Source organism: Betta splendens, chromosome 9, assembly GCF_900634795.4.
Source record: "Betta splendens chromosome 9, fBetSpl5.4, whole genome shotgun sequence".
Classification (NCBI taxonomy): Eukaryota; Metazoa; Chordata; class Actinopteri; order Anabantiformes; family Osphronemidae; genus Betta; species Betta splendens.
The window spans coordinates 30,647,705-30,661,344 of NC_040889.2; the positions used below are offsets into that span (position 1 = coordinate 30,647,705).

A 13,640-nucleotide genomic window follows, 5' to 3' on the forward strand; every position below is an offset into this window, starting at 1 on the left:
CACCCCAGGACAGAGGTAACGAACCTCCTTCCTCACCAGCTGCCCTGACCCCAGTGAAGTCAGGAACTGTTTGGGTGAAACACGAGCCGTGGTTCCATTAAACGGACTCGCTGGCTCCTCAGTTGTGGTCACGTGTCATTGCAGCCTTTTACCTACGTTAATGTTTCACCCTGTCCTAATAACCGGCTGACTGCTCTTTAAGCCCGTCCCAGAGTCCATGTCTGACTGGTTCTGGATGATCAATCAGATGCACAAAGCCACAAAGCTTTTGCCACTTTTTGTGTTTACTGTAAAAAGCTGCGCGTCGGCATTCACGGCACTGAAGAACCTGCTGCACTTTGAATCTCCTCCTGGTTTGTCCATTGGGTGTTTCTTACAAAGTTCCATAAAGTGGACGAAGAGAACAGCGAAGCAGAACCGGAGCTGGGGGAAACAGGTTTTATTGAGTTCGAAGTGCAGAAAAGAACCTTAAACCTTATTAAAAGATACATTTCGTTAATGTCCAAAGGCGGCTCCTCCTCAGCAGGGATCCGGGTCTGTATGGGTTGGGTTTCGGGGCAGCAGAGGCAGGGCCGCGTGGTGCCGCCGCCCGTGGCTCGTGTACAGGTAGAGGTCCAGTGTGGGCGGAGCTGCTGAGTACAGGTAGTGTGAGGGCAGGAACATCCTACTGGCTTCGGCCAGAAGCTCCAGGCCAACGGCTGACTGGCGCTTCCACTTGGTCCTGAAAGAGCACAGACGACGGGATCAGTACCGCCGCACTGGACCCAACCTCTAAACACCAAAGAGAAATAAACTAGTAAAGAGAATTTTTTGGTAATAAAACAGCTAAGATGTGACTTTTGCTAATCTGTGGTCAAAATGCAAACAAAGCCAGAACCAAAAGGCGCGAGCCTCGCTGCAGCGCTTCGACCGCTCTCTTACCGTGTTGTTCGGCAGCAAAATATCTGACTCCGCCAGAAACGTCAACCTTCCCCGAAAAAGTAAGGAGGAAAACGAGGGGATGCAGAGGAGGCAAAAAAGGCCGTGGAGGAAACAAAGACGTCATTCAGACAGCCGTCTCCAACCTGCAGTTCAGACATCATGACGCTTTCTTTATGGTCTCCGGTGACTTTAATCACACCAGCCTCGACACGTCACTTCCTACTTTCACCCAGTTTGTGAGCTGTCCCACAAGAGGTGAGAAGACACTGGACCTGATGTGCGCTAATGTTAAGGATGTCTACTCTTCCACTGCCCTTCCCCCCTCTGGCAAAGTCTGATCACAATCTGATTCATCTGCTGCCACAACACACACCTCAGGTTCAAAGGCAGCCGCCACCATTAAAACTGTTAAAGGTGGACAGATGAGGACCGCGTTGCTCTGCAGAGCTGCTTTGAAGACACTGACTGGGAGGCTCTCTGTGAACCTCATGGGGAGGACATTGATGCACTGACAGACTGCATCACAGATTATATTAATATCTGTGTGGACGCCCATGTACCTGATAAACCTTTTCACTGCTTTACTAACAACAAACCATGGGTCAGTCGTGACATCAAAGCCACCCTGAATGAAAAGAAGAAAGCATTCAGGTCCCGGGACAGGGAGGCAGCTAGGAGTGTCCAGAGAGCTGTCAGTCAAAATCAGGGAGGGGAAGGAGGCTCACAGGAGGAGACTGGACCCCAGACTTCAGAACAACAACACCAGGGAAGTGTGGAGGGGCATGAGGACCCTCAGCTCCAGGTCCAGTAGTCAGTGACTGAGGGGTCTGTGGACAGGGCCACGAACTTTATAACTTCTTCAACAGATTCCAGGTTGGGCCTCTAAACCCCCGCTGCCCACGATAGACCCCCCCTTCACACCACCCACAGGGCTCATCCACCCCCACCTCACACACCATCACAGCAGATCAGGTGAGAAAGGAGCTGAACAGCTTCATCCAACAAAGGCTGCAGGACCTGATGGAATCAGCCCAAGGGTGCTGAAAGTCTGTGCTGCCCAGCGTGTGGTGTCCTCCAACACATCTGCAACCTGAGCCTGCAGCTGGAGAGAGTTCCTCTTGGGTGGAAGAAGCCATGCATTGTGCCAGTGAATAAGACGCCTCTGACCTCTCACATCATGGAGGCTTTTGAGAGGCTGATCCTGGACTCCCTACGTTCTCTGGTCAAACCCTCAGTCACCCTCATATCAACCCCATCTAGGAGTCCTGTCTCCTTCCTCTTCACCCTCTACACCTCAGACTTCAGGTACAACTTAGAGTCCTGTTCTCCAGAACTTCTCAGATGACTCTGCTACTGTAGGACGTATCCAGGGTGATGTCACAGAGTATCAGGGAGTGGTGGACAGCTTTGTGGACATGTGGACAGAACCACCTCCAACTGAACATCAGTAAAACTAAGGAGCTGGTGATAGACTTTAGGAAGTCTGGGAGTGCTGTCACCCGCTCTCACTATTAAAAATGGGAGTGTACTTGGACAATAAACTGGACTGGAAAAAGGACTCCTCTGCTGTGAACCAGAAGGCTCAGAGCAGGATGTACTTCCTGAGGAGGCTCAGGTCCTTTGACGTCTGCAGCTCCAGCTGAGGATGTTCTATGAGTCTGTGGGTCCAGTGTTTTAGGCTGTATGTGTAATGTAGCAGACAGTAACAGACTGGACAAAGTGATCAGGAGGGCTGGTTCAGATTCCAGTTTGTGTTTCCACAAACACAAAAATCAGCCTTAGAGTTCTGCAGGGTTCTGTGCTCTGTCCAGTATGGGTCAGTCTGTACACGACTCAACCAGTTTGATTGCTATGCAGACGACACTCAGCTCTAGAGTATCTGTCTATGAAACTAACCAGTTAGTTGTTTAAAACTAACGTTACTTTAGCCAAGACAGAGATGATTTTATGTGGGTGATAGGAAACAACATGACAGAAACACGACATGACTCACGCTTCTAGTTCCCTCCAGGCTGGAACTCCCTACTCACAGTTTGTTCAGTGACTCTAAAAGCGGCAGCCAGCGTCTGACTGGACTCAGGAACAGACACCAAGTGTCTCCTCCGTCAGCTTCTCTGCATCTCCTCACTCCAAAACTTTAAATGATCAGCTCCATCTTGTCTTCCACACCTCATAGCTCCTCATGCTTCTCTCTCAGAGCTGCTCTATTGGTAGTTCTAGAATGGAGGCAGAGCCTTGAGCTACAGTACCAAGCTGTTACTGCTCCGATCATCCTGCCTGTGTTCTGCTCTATTAATAAAGGGAGTGAATTTACTGTTCTTGTCCAAGGTCTTACCTCCTGTTCTGGTACCAGGTCTTGACCTGGGTGTCACTAAGCTGCAGTGATGCTGCCAGCTCCATCCGGTCCTGAACACTCAAGTACTTCTGTTTCTGGAAGCTTCTTTCCAGCCTCGACAGCTGCAGGTCACTGAACGCTGTCCGAGCTTTACGGGGTTTCTTGAGATGAGCCGGCGTTGAGTTCGAGCTGTCGCCCTGACCTGGACAGGTGGACACAAACCCAGCAGCCTGATTAGTGATCCTGAAAATCCTGTGAAGCTGCAGAAAATGTGATGAAGCAACATAACTGGTCCAGATAAAGGTTCAGCAGGGAACTATTACATTTAGCATCTGAAGAAGTCACTGGATAAGAACCAGAGGCTTCTGTCATTAATAAGCAACACAGCGGCTAAAAGTGGAAGTATTTCATCTCTCATCATTGTCAACAATTCAGGAGTAGAATAAATTTTCTGATACAACTGGATCATTGAGCATAAAATCATGTAGCTGTCACTTTGACTAAATGTTGATCATCATTATTCACAATAGAGTTTTCATTAAAACACATTTTGTTCATATTTATTCTCTGAATGCAGAGAATTAACTTTTGCTGTTTATTTCAAACGTGCAAAAACTTTAACGTTCATAAGAACCGTGAAGCGAAAATATAATATAGTGAAGTGTCAAATTAACACAAAAGCTTTGATTTTGTTGCTTTTGCTGTTTTTCACATTGTAAATCTTGAAGTTTCAGGTTTTCAGATAATCTATCCTGAAACTGTCGGTTCGACTGAAAACAGACTCTTTCTGACCCGGTTCATACCTCTACACTCGTTCACATCCGGTCCGGATGCTACTTCAGCCTGTCCCGGGTCAGAACAGGGCCCGCAGTCTGCTAAGATGTCCCGGATCAGAAAGGAGGAGCTGACGGTTCGGGGCTGGTGCCGCTGTGGTGGAGCGTCCAGGCGGAGGACGGGCTCCCTGCGCAGAGAAGGAGGCGCCGAGCAGCCGCCGGGCGGCCGAAGGGAGAGCAGGGAGTCGATGCGGAACGTGGAACAGCCAGAGACAGAGACGTCCATCCCCATCCGGACTCGGGTGGAAACATTAGAACCAGTAGAACCGAATCAGAGTCCGGGTTCAAAATGATAAACACGGTGGTAAAAATTCAGCAGCTGCTGGTTATTGATGCAGGTGAAAAGTGAACTGATCCATGAGCAACAGAGAAATGAGGTGCTCCTCCTCCTCCTCTCCTTATCCTTCTCTTCATCTTTCTCCTCTTTGTCATCCTCCTCCTCCTCTTTATTCTCCCCTCCTCTTCATCCTCCTTCTTGTCCTCCCCCTTCCCTCCCCTCCTTATCTTCTTCATCCTTTTCCTCCTCCCCTCCTCTTCATCCTTCCCCTCTTCATGCTCCTCCTCTCCTCCTTTTTTCCCTTCCCCTCCTCCTCCTCCTCTTCCTCCTCCTCCCCTCTTCTTCATCCTTCTCCTCTTCATCCACCTCCTCCCCTCCTCTTATCCTACTCCTCGTGTTTAGGTCAAACCTGTGCTCTGTTAATATCACAAACAGTTGCTGCCAGAACTGCCAGAATTGGCCTGACTGAGCTGAACCCCCCACACACATACACACAAACACACATATAACACAGATCAATGCTTCATTTTATTTGCACCAGTGTTGAAGTGTTAGATTCTGTCTGTAAGCCTGAATCCACATCTTCTTTGACGAACCCAGATTTGGACTGATGGGCTCGGAATGCCCGCAACCTTGCCTCCTGGGTCCTGAAGGTGTCAAGAGCAGGAAGAACCTGAGGAGGGGCATGTGAAGTAGAGTTAATACTATGAGTCCTTACTAAGATGAAGTGCAGCCATACTAGAATTCCAGTCCGGATGTTCCACAGGGTAGAACTTTATGCTGAAAAAAACAGCAACTTCTGTGTGTGTTACCTGAGAAAAGTGAGGCAGCTTAAATGGCGTCTGTGTGACAGGAAGGGTTCTGCCCCTCCTCAGCAGACTGGTTCTAGTGTCAGGGATGCAGCCCGCTCTGATCTACAGTACACACAGCAACACATCAGTCAGAACTTAGCCGCATGTAGGAAACCAGAGAACATGAGCACGAACCAAGCGCTCACAATGTGCAGCTGGCTCTGGTCCACAGTCCGACTCTTGCTCATCTGCTCATCGAACCAGCGCCGACTGTACTGATGGGAGAGCAGGTCTTTGAGAGGAGACGAGGCCCTGATGGATGGATCCACTGCAGGTCACTCATCAGTCAATGAATAATAAATGCTACATGTTTTCATTTTCTCACCTGGTTCTCACTCCAAATGTGATGTCAGGCACTACCGGGGCCCGTGAACCCTGTTCTCTTCTGGGGGCCAGCACCTTGGTCCTGGTCACCCCAGCCCTCTGGGCTCGGTACTGACTCAACTCTTTAGGGGTCACCAGACCAGACTTTACCGCGTCCCGGTTCAGAGACACAAAGTCCCGCGTGACTGACATTTGAAGTGCAGAGTCTGTGTGTCTGGGCTGGACCCTCCAGCTGGACAAAACTGAGACAGGGACCTGACTCAGAAACTACAATTCCCTGCATGCCTCATGTTTACAGCAGGTGCACTGTGACATAGTCCCAGTAGTACATGTACTCTAACACTACAATAATATTCTATTGCTGTTCTATTACTGACATGTTCTATGGAGCGAAAATGCTCTAGTATTAGCATCAGCTAACAAAAAACATGCTATAAGACAGCCATGTAAAATGCATTGTGGGAGGGGGCTTACCTTCAGCCACACCCCCATCTCTGATGGACTTGCTGCTGATTCCGAATGTGAAATCTGGACCAGGAAATGACAGACCCCTGGACTGGGTCTGACCCAGAGATGCCTGCACACAGAAAGCATCATTGTCATCATCGTTTCTTTCACGATTGTCACAGTTCAGTCATTCAGAGCTGGACCAGCATGAATTCACCAGGACCAGGTGTGTGTGACCCAGTGAGCTGCAACAGACTTTCAAAGGATCTTTCGAGCAGAGGTTTGTGTGCTTTGTGCCATCTGTATCTGAGCACTGGTGGACTGGTTCTGGTTCTGTGGTCCTTCCATTGTCAGCAAATCGGTTCCAGCCAGCTGTAGCCCAAAAGGTAGAGCAGTCGCCTGCCAATCATAGGACCCGGTCATGTGCCAAAGGGTCCTTGGGCAAGACACTGAACCCCAGCTGGCCCCTGGAGTGTGAGTGTGTCTGAATGGGTCAAAGCACTGCACAGACCAGTTACCTTGATGTGGAGCGGATTGGTCAACATGGATTCCCTGACCACGCCCAGCCGTCGTGATGTCATCGTCCCGCGTCTGTCAGACTCGAGTTGGTACTGCAGTAAAGTAACAGGTACTCGGAGTATTGTAGTAAAATTACTTGTTTATCAAAACCCAGTTCTACTTAGAATTTATGTAGTGGATTTGTTGAGCAAGGCTGGTTCTGAGTTCGGTACCAGGACCGGAATCAGTTTAAACAACAATAATCATGAATACCGCGACATAGACACGTTTCAAAATTTAAAAAAGTGATTGCTCCTAGCTTACCTTACTGCAATTCAACTCGTAGCTTTAGTTATTTAGCTCAAATCACCTCCGGGTGTTTGTGTGTGTCCTCCGGCGACGAGCTGATTCGTTGCTATGGAAACTGGACGCCAACTGGCGGGATTACGTTGCTCCCTTCCCTTCACTTTAATATATAATATTTATGTTTTTATATTTATCTATGTTATATTTTAAAAGTAAAAACGGTGGATAGATCATATAAATGCTCAAATAGGAACACGGGGAATTAAATAACAGTACAGAATACAGTGACTTTCCTCTGCTCTGGACACGAATAGTTTAAATATGTTTAAAAATTTCAATATGATGAAATGGAGTCTGGTGTAAATGAATCCTGGATACGTACATAATTATAAAACAGGCAACAGAGAATGTATCTCCATGGTAACTACATTAGGTTTAATTGAAGCTGCTTTTATGGATCAAAGGCAAGAAAAAGTTCAACCAGGAAAGTCAGAAAATCAAGTCTTTAAACTAGAAAAAGTAATTTCTCGAGAAATTACGTGGGAGAGCTGATCTGCTGCCGCAACGATGACAAACGCTGATTAAGCTGCTGACGTCAAAAAAGTTGACTACGTCCAAAAGTTGACTACGGCAAAGCGATGAAAACGAGAAAACGTTGACAAAGAATAAAACGATGACAAAAGATGGCGATTAAAAAGATGACCAATGTCATACTAGGACAAGATTAAAATATGACAATGATTCAAAAGTTGACCAAGGTAAAAAATATATCACACATTAAAAAGTTGACCAGAGTGCATTGTTAACAATCATAAATAAGCTGACTAGCTTTTTAATTTGAAGAAAGTATTTGTAAATAATTACCTGTGTAATAGTTTAATAACTAGTAAAAATTTACCAGTCAGAAACAAAAATCTTGCCATTTAAGGTAATAAATTACATTGGTGCTTTTATTTTGAAAGGATTTAGAGGTTGTGTGTGGGCGATTACTAAACTATAAAATAGTCATTAGATAATCATAATTTATCATTCAATAGCAAGAATAGCCCTATTAAAGCAAAAGATTTAGATTTAGCCCTTTCAGAATAAAAGCACCTTAATAAGTTTGAGTGGCTATTTACTGAACTCTAAAGTAGTCTCTATAACGATTGGCAAGTATTCAGAACCACAAATTTTCTAATCAATCTTGCCATTAAAGGTAATAAATTGTTATTGGTGCTTTTATTTTGAAAGGATTTAGAGGAAATGTGTGGGGGTAATAGCGTAACTGTCAATTAGTCTTTAAATAATCATAATTACCCATTCAAAGGCAAAAACAGTGCAGTTAAAGCTAATAATTGGCATTGGTGCTTTTATTTTGAAAGGATTTAGAGGAAGCATGTGTGGGTAATTACTAAACTGTTAATCTATCTTTAAAAAGTCATAATTACCCATCTAAAAGCAGAAATACTGCTATTAAAGCTAATTATTTGGCTTGGTGCTTTTATTTTGAAAGGATTTAGAGGAAGTGCGTGCTTAATCACTACACAATCCAATAGTGTGGTTGACTAATCAGTAACAAGCATGGAACTGCTCTGTACACTGAGCATCAGCAGTTTGACCTGTCAGTCAAATCTGCAGCTGCGCCGTCGCCATGGAGACAAAAGGCGGGAAAATCAGGCTCATTCTGCTCTGTAAAAAGCAGAGTTTCACCCTGTATAAACAGGCTTGTTCCAGCTAAACCATAATAGTTATCACAAAGATTATTTCATTTTTCGAGTCCCAAGGCTTCAATGAGCAAATGGTGTGAATTTTATGTTTGAGGACAAACGTTTGTAGCCACAGTCGCAATTTCAAAATATGTCTCCTCCTTGTTTTTCTCCAGACGTCTGCCAAAAAGAGAGTCTATGGGAGAATTTCAGGATCTCTCTGTGCTTTGAGGTCGATAGCGACTAAAGTATAAGTCTGAGGGTAAAGCCAGACACATCATTAGAAAGAAGACAAGTATGACTACGATTTAGTGAAATAATTACGTTCATAGAGTAGAAATTGTGGCTGTAGCGACGAGTTAAAGACCGAAGTTCTGTTTTTAAAAAGCGCACCCTCGCACTCTGGCTGTGACATCACGCACTCTAAATGACCCAATACACACTAATGGAAAAGCTGAAAATTTAACAAAAACCACACCATATTTAAACGCTCACTAGTCGAAAAGTATAGAAGATACGACAACGCTGATTTACGAGGAGAAAGTTGAGCGATGATGGACGCTTTTGAAGTTGAAATGACGTTTCTACGCCAAAGTATGACGATGATAGACGCTGATGAAAAGAGGGAAGTTGACAAAAAGTTTAACGATGATTCCCATAGACGACCATTATAAAAAAACGATGAAAAAAGTTGAATAACGTTAAAAGTTGAAAAGCTGAAAACATAAAAAGTAATAGCCCACATCTCCTAAAGATGACACACGTTTAGAAAGTTGAACGACGATTCTACGATGAAGCGTTAAAAAGTAGATAGCAATCAAAAAAAGGGCGGAATAAGTAGAAGAATAATAATAACTAGAAAAAGTAATTTCTCGAGAAATTACGTGGGAGAGCTGATCTGCTGCCGCAACGATGACAAACGCTGATTAAGCTGCTGACGTCCAAAAGTTGACTACGGCAAAACGATGAAAACGATGAAAACAAGAAAACGTTGACAAAGATTAAAACGATGACAAAAGATGGCGATCAAAAAGATGATGATTAAAAAGATGACCATGGTCACACTAAGACAAGATTAAAAATATGACAATGATTCAAAAGTTGACCAAGGTAAAAAGATGTCAAATATTAAAAAGTTGACAATCATGAATTAGCTAACTAGCTTTTTAATTTGAAGAAAGTATTTGTAAATAATTAAATAATAAATAAAAATAAAATAATAGCAAATAAAAAATAATAGTTTAATAACTATTAAAAATTTACCAGTCAGAAACAAAAATCTTGCCATTTAGGGTAATAAATTACATTGTTGCTTTTATTTGAAAGGATTTAGAGGTTGTGTGTGAGTGATTACTAAACTATAAAATAGTCATTAGATAGTCATAATTTATCATTCACTAGCAAGAATAGCCCTATTAAAGCAAAAAATTTAGATTAAGCCCTTTCAGAATAAAAGCACCCTAATAAGTGTGAGTGGTTATTTGCTGAACTCTTAAATAGTCTCATTAAAAATTGGTAAGTATTCAGAACCAGAAATGTTCTAATCAATCTTGCCATTAAAAGGTAATAAATTGTAATTGGTGCTTTTATTTTGAAAGGATTTAGAGGAAATGTGTGGGGGTAATAGCGTACCTGTTAATTAGTCTTTAAATAATCATAATTAACCATTCAAAGGCAAAAACAGTGCAGCTAAAGCTAATAAATTGCATTGGTGCTTTTATTTTGAAAGGACGTATAGGAAGCATGTGTGGGTAATTACTAAACTGTTAATGTATCTTTAAATAGTCATAATTACCCATCTAAAAGCAGAAATATTGCTATTAAAGCTAATTATTTGGCTTGGTGCTTTTATTTTGAAAGGATTTAGAGGAAGTGTGTGCTTAATTACTACACAATCCAATAGTGTAGTTGAGTAATCAGTAATAAGCATGAAACTGCTGCCTACACTGAGCATCAGGAGTTTGACCTGTCAGTGAAATCTGCAGCTGCGCCGTCGCCATGGAGACGAAAGGCGGGAAAATCAGGCTCACTCTGCTCTGTAAAAGCAGAGTTTCACCCTGTATAAACAGGCTTGTTCCAGCTAAACCATGATAGTTATCACAAAAATTATTTCATTTTACGAGTCCCAAGGCTTCAATGAGCAAATGGTGTGAATTTTATGTTTGAGGACAAACGTTTGTAGCCACAGTCGCAATTTCAAAATATGTCTCCTCCTTTTTTTTCTCCAGACGTCTGCCAAAAATTATCATTAGAGTCTATGGGAGAATTTCAGGATCTCTCTGTGCTTTGAGGTCGATAGCGACTAAAGTATAAGTCTGAGGGTAAAGCCAGACACATCATTAGAAAGAAGACAAGTATGACTACGATTTAGTGAAAATAATTACGTTGATAGAGTAAAAATTGTGGCTGTAGTGACAAGTTAGAGACAGAAGTTCTGTCTTAAAAAAGCGCACATTCTCACTGTAGCTGTGACATCACGCACTCTAACTGACCCAATACACACTAATGGAAAAGCTGAAAATTTAACAAAAACCACACCATATTTAAACGTTCACGAGTCAAAAAGTATAGAAGATACGACAACGCTGATTTACGAGGAGAAAGTTGAGCGATGATGGACGCTTTTGAAGTTGAAATGACGTTTCTACGCCAAAGTATGACGATGATAGACGCTGATGAAAAGAGGGAAGTTGACAAAAAGTTGAACGATGATTCCCATAGACGACCATTATAAAAAAACGAAAAAAGTTGAATAACATTAAAAGTTGAAAAGCTGAAAACATAAAAAGTAATAGCCCACATCTCCTAAAGATGACACACGTTTAGAAAGTTGAACGACGATTCTACGATGAAGCGTTAAAAAGTAGATAGCAATCAAAAAAAGGGCGGAATAAGTAGAAGAAGAATAATAATAACTAGAAAAAGTAATTTCTCGAGAAATTACGTGGGAGAGCTGATCTGCTGCCGCAACGATGACAAACGCTGATTAAGCTGCTGACGTCAAAAAAGTTGACTACGTCCAAAAGTTGACTACGGCAAAGCGATGAAAACGAGAAAACGTTGACAAAGAATAAAACGATGACAAAAGATGGCGATTAAAAAGATGACCAATGTCATACTAGGACAAGATTAAAATATGACAATGATTCAAAAGTTGACCAAGGTAAAAAATATATCACAGATTAAAAAGTTGACCAGAGTGCATTGTTGACAATCATAAATAAGCTGACTAGCTTTTTAATTTGAAGAAAGTATTTGTAAATAATTACTTGTGTAATAGTTTAATAGTAATAATAATAAAGACCGAAGATAACAATAGTGTGAGAGCTGTTCAGCTCTCCCACTAATAAAGACCGAAGATAACAATAGTGTGAGAGCTGTTCAGCTCTCCCACTAATTAAGTCTTTAAGGTGTCTTACTCCGTCGTACCTAAACACCAATGCAAATTCTGACAACACAGTCATTTATACAGTCGTACGTTTGCATACAGACTTTGCACAGTCCCCGAACGCAGCGGAGCTTTCTGCCATCCCCTGCAGGTAACTCCAGGTGCTTATGGCAAGCCGTTTTAACATTTATTAGATAGTAAGAATTCAAATTAGATATCCGGAATGTATTTTGGACTAGTTTAAAACTATCATTTTAGATATCCACAACTACATTCTGACTAGGCACAATTCGAGTTTCAGATATCCGTAACTCCATTTTGACTAGTAAGAATTGCCCATTGGCTCCCTTTGTGGATAGGGGAAACTGAATTCTGGGTTGGAGAAACTATTTTCCCATTCAAGTCAATGGGCAATTCTTACTAGTCAGAATGTAGTTCCAGATATCTTAAATTCTACTTTTTACTATTCAAAAATGCATTACAGATATCTAATAAATGCTAAAACGGCGCAATAGCAAATCATGACGTCATTTCAGATATGCGAAATTATTTTGTGGAGAATCAAAATGTAATTGTAGATAACTAAAACAGTACTTCTTCCTAGTCAGAATACAATTGTGCAAATCTGGAGTTATAGTTCTGACTAGTCACAATGTAAGTTTGTCTAGTTGAAATTGAATTTTCGATATTGAAAATGCAATTACGGATAGTCAGCCTTAAGTCCTTAAAAGTTAAAATGGCTTGCCATAGGTGCTGCTCTACAATTATTCCTGTCAGAATCAAAATCAGGGTAAGAAACACATTTACTGCAATGTACAGTGTAGGTTTCACAATACTAGAAATTTGCTTTGTTGATTCGCTACTTACATAAATCATAATCATAAACCAAGGGAAATAGTGCAGTAGTAGAGAGAATGTAAATAATACCATATTTTTTCAAGATTCAAAAAACGTTATTAATCCCAGAGGGAAATTATTTTGCACACCTTGATCGCTGTCACGGTTGTAGGAACACACAAGAAGGTAGGGAGATTAAAATAAGAATGCTAACACATCTACACACTCACATCTAATTACTAGCTAACATTTTATTACCGGTGGCGTTCTGTGGAGCACCTAATACTGAACAATACGGAACACCTAATACTGATCAGAACCTTCAGCCTCTGGCTGTGTAGGGGGTGGGAAGTGTTGTCTAGGATAGAGAGGAGTTTCATAGAAGGAGGATCATAGATTAAGATGACAGGAAATGGAACTGAAAAATTTGGAGACGTTGAAGATAACTATAAGATATCGACCCTGAAGGAAATTCCTTTTTTTCTTAACAGCAAGGTCATGACTGAAAACTAATGATCATTTCCAAATTTTAATATCAGAAGTCTATATGCAAACTCACAGAGTATAAAACATTATAGTTATTAATTACAAGCCAATGATTAAAATGTGATGCACTGGGTGGAGAAACTTGAAAAGATAAAGAAATGGTGTGATAGTAATATACTATCTTGAATTTGGATAAAACTAAATTCATGATAATTGAGAAACGTAGACTAGATAACGAGCTTCGATTGAAAAGTGGGGGGCTGGGTATATGGGTATATGAAACCAAACTAGGTGTCATAGTTGATGATACATTTTCCTGAAAATCATGAGATGTAAAAAACAATATTACTTTACATTAATGCAAAACTACAAAACAGACAAAAACTGACTTTTTCAGAGAGGGAGACTTAGACAAACATATCACCATTTTTGAAACACATTTAAGATAG

The 13,640-nt window shown here is 42.0% G+C and overlaps 2 protein-coding genes across 2 annotated transcripts; both read right to left on the minus strand.

Annotated features, from left to right (window-relative positions):
- Nucleotide 1: 1 nt before the first annotated feature.
- On the minus strand, nucleotides 2-4,610 carry LOC114862421 (barH-like 1 homeobox protein). Its single transcript, XM_029162703.3, has 3 exons — nucleotides 4,060-4,610; nucleotides 3,257-3,458; nucleotides 2-721 (listed from the first exon to the last, which is right to left on the minus strand). Exons 1-3 carry the CDS (start codon nucleotides 4,319-4,321, stop codon nucleotides 520-522), a joined length of 666 nt encoding a protein of 221 aa, XP_029018536.1. The 5' UTR covers nucleotides 4,322-4,610; the 3' UTR covers nucleotides 2-519.
- A 262-nt stretch (nucleotides 4,611-4,872) lies between these two features.
- Nucleotides 4,873-7,641, minus strand: cfap77 (cilia and flagella associated protein 77). The gene is made up of 7 exons (XM_029163299.3): nucleotides 6,811-7,641; nucleotides 6,507-6,599; nucleotides 6,016-6,118; nucleotides 5,543-5,783; nucleotides 5,364-5,469; nucleotides 5,179-5,280; nucleotides 4,873-5,039 (listed from the first exon to the last, which is right to left on the minus strand). The coding sequence occupies exons 2-7, from the start codon at nucleotides 6,567-6,569 to the stop codon at nucleotides 4,890-4,892; spliced, it is 765 nt and encodes a 254-aa protein (XP_029019132.1). The 5' UTR covers nucleotides 6,570-6,599; nucleotides 6,811-7,641; the 3' UTR covers nucleotides 4,873-4,889.
- Between the last annotated feature and the right edge of the window lie 5,999 nt (nucleotides 7,642-13,640).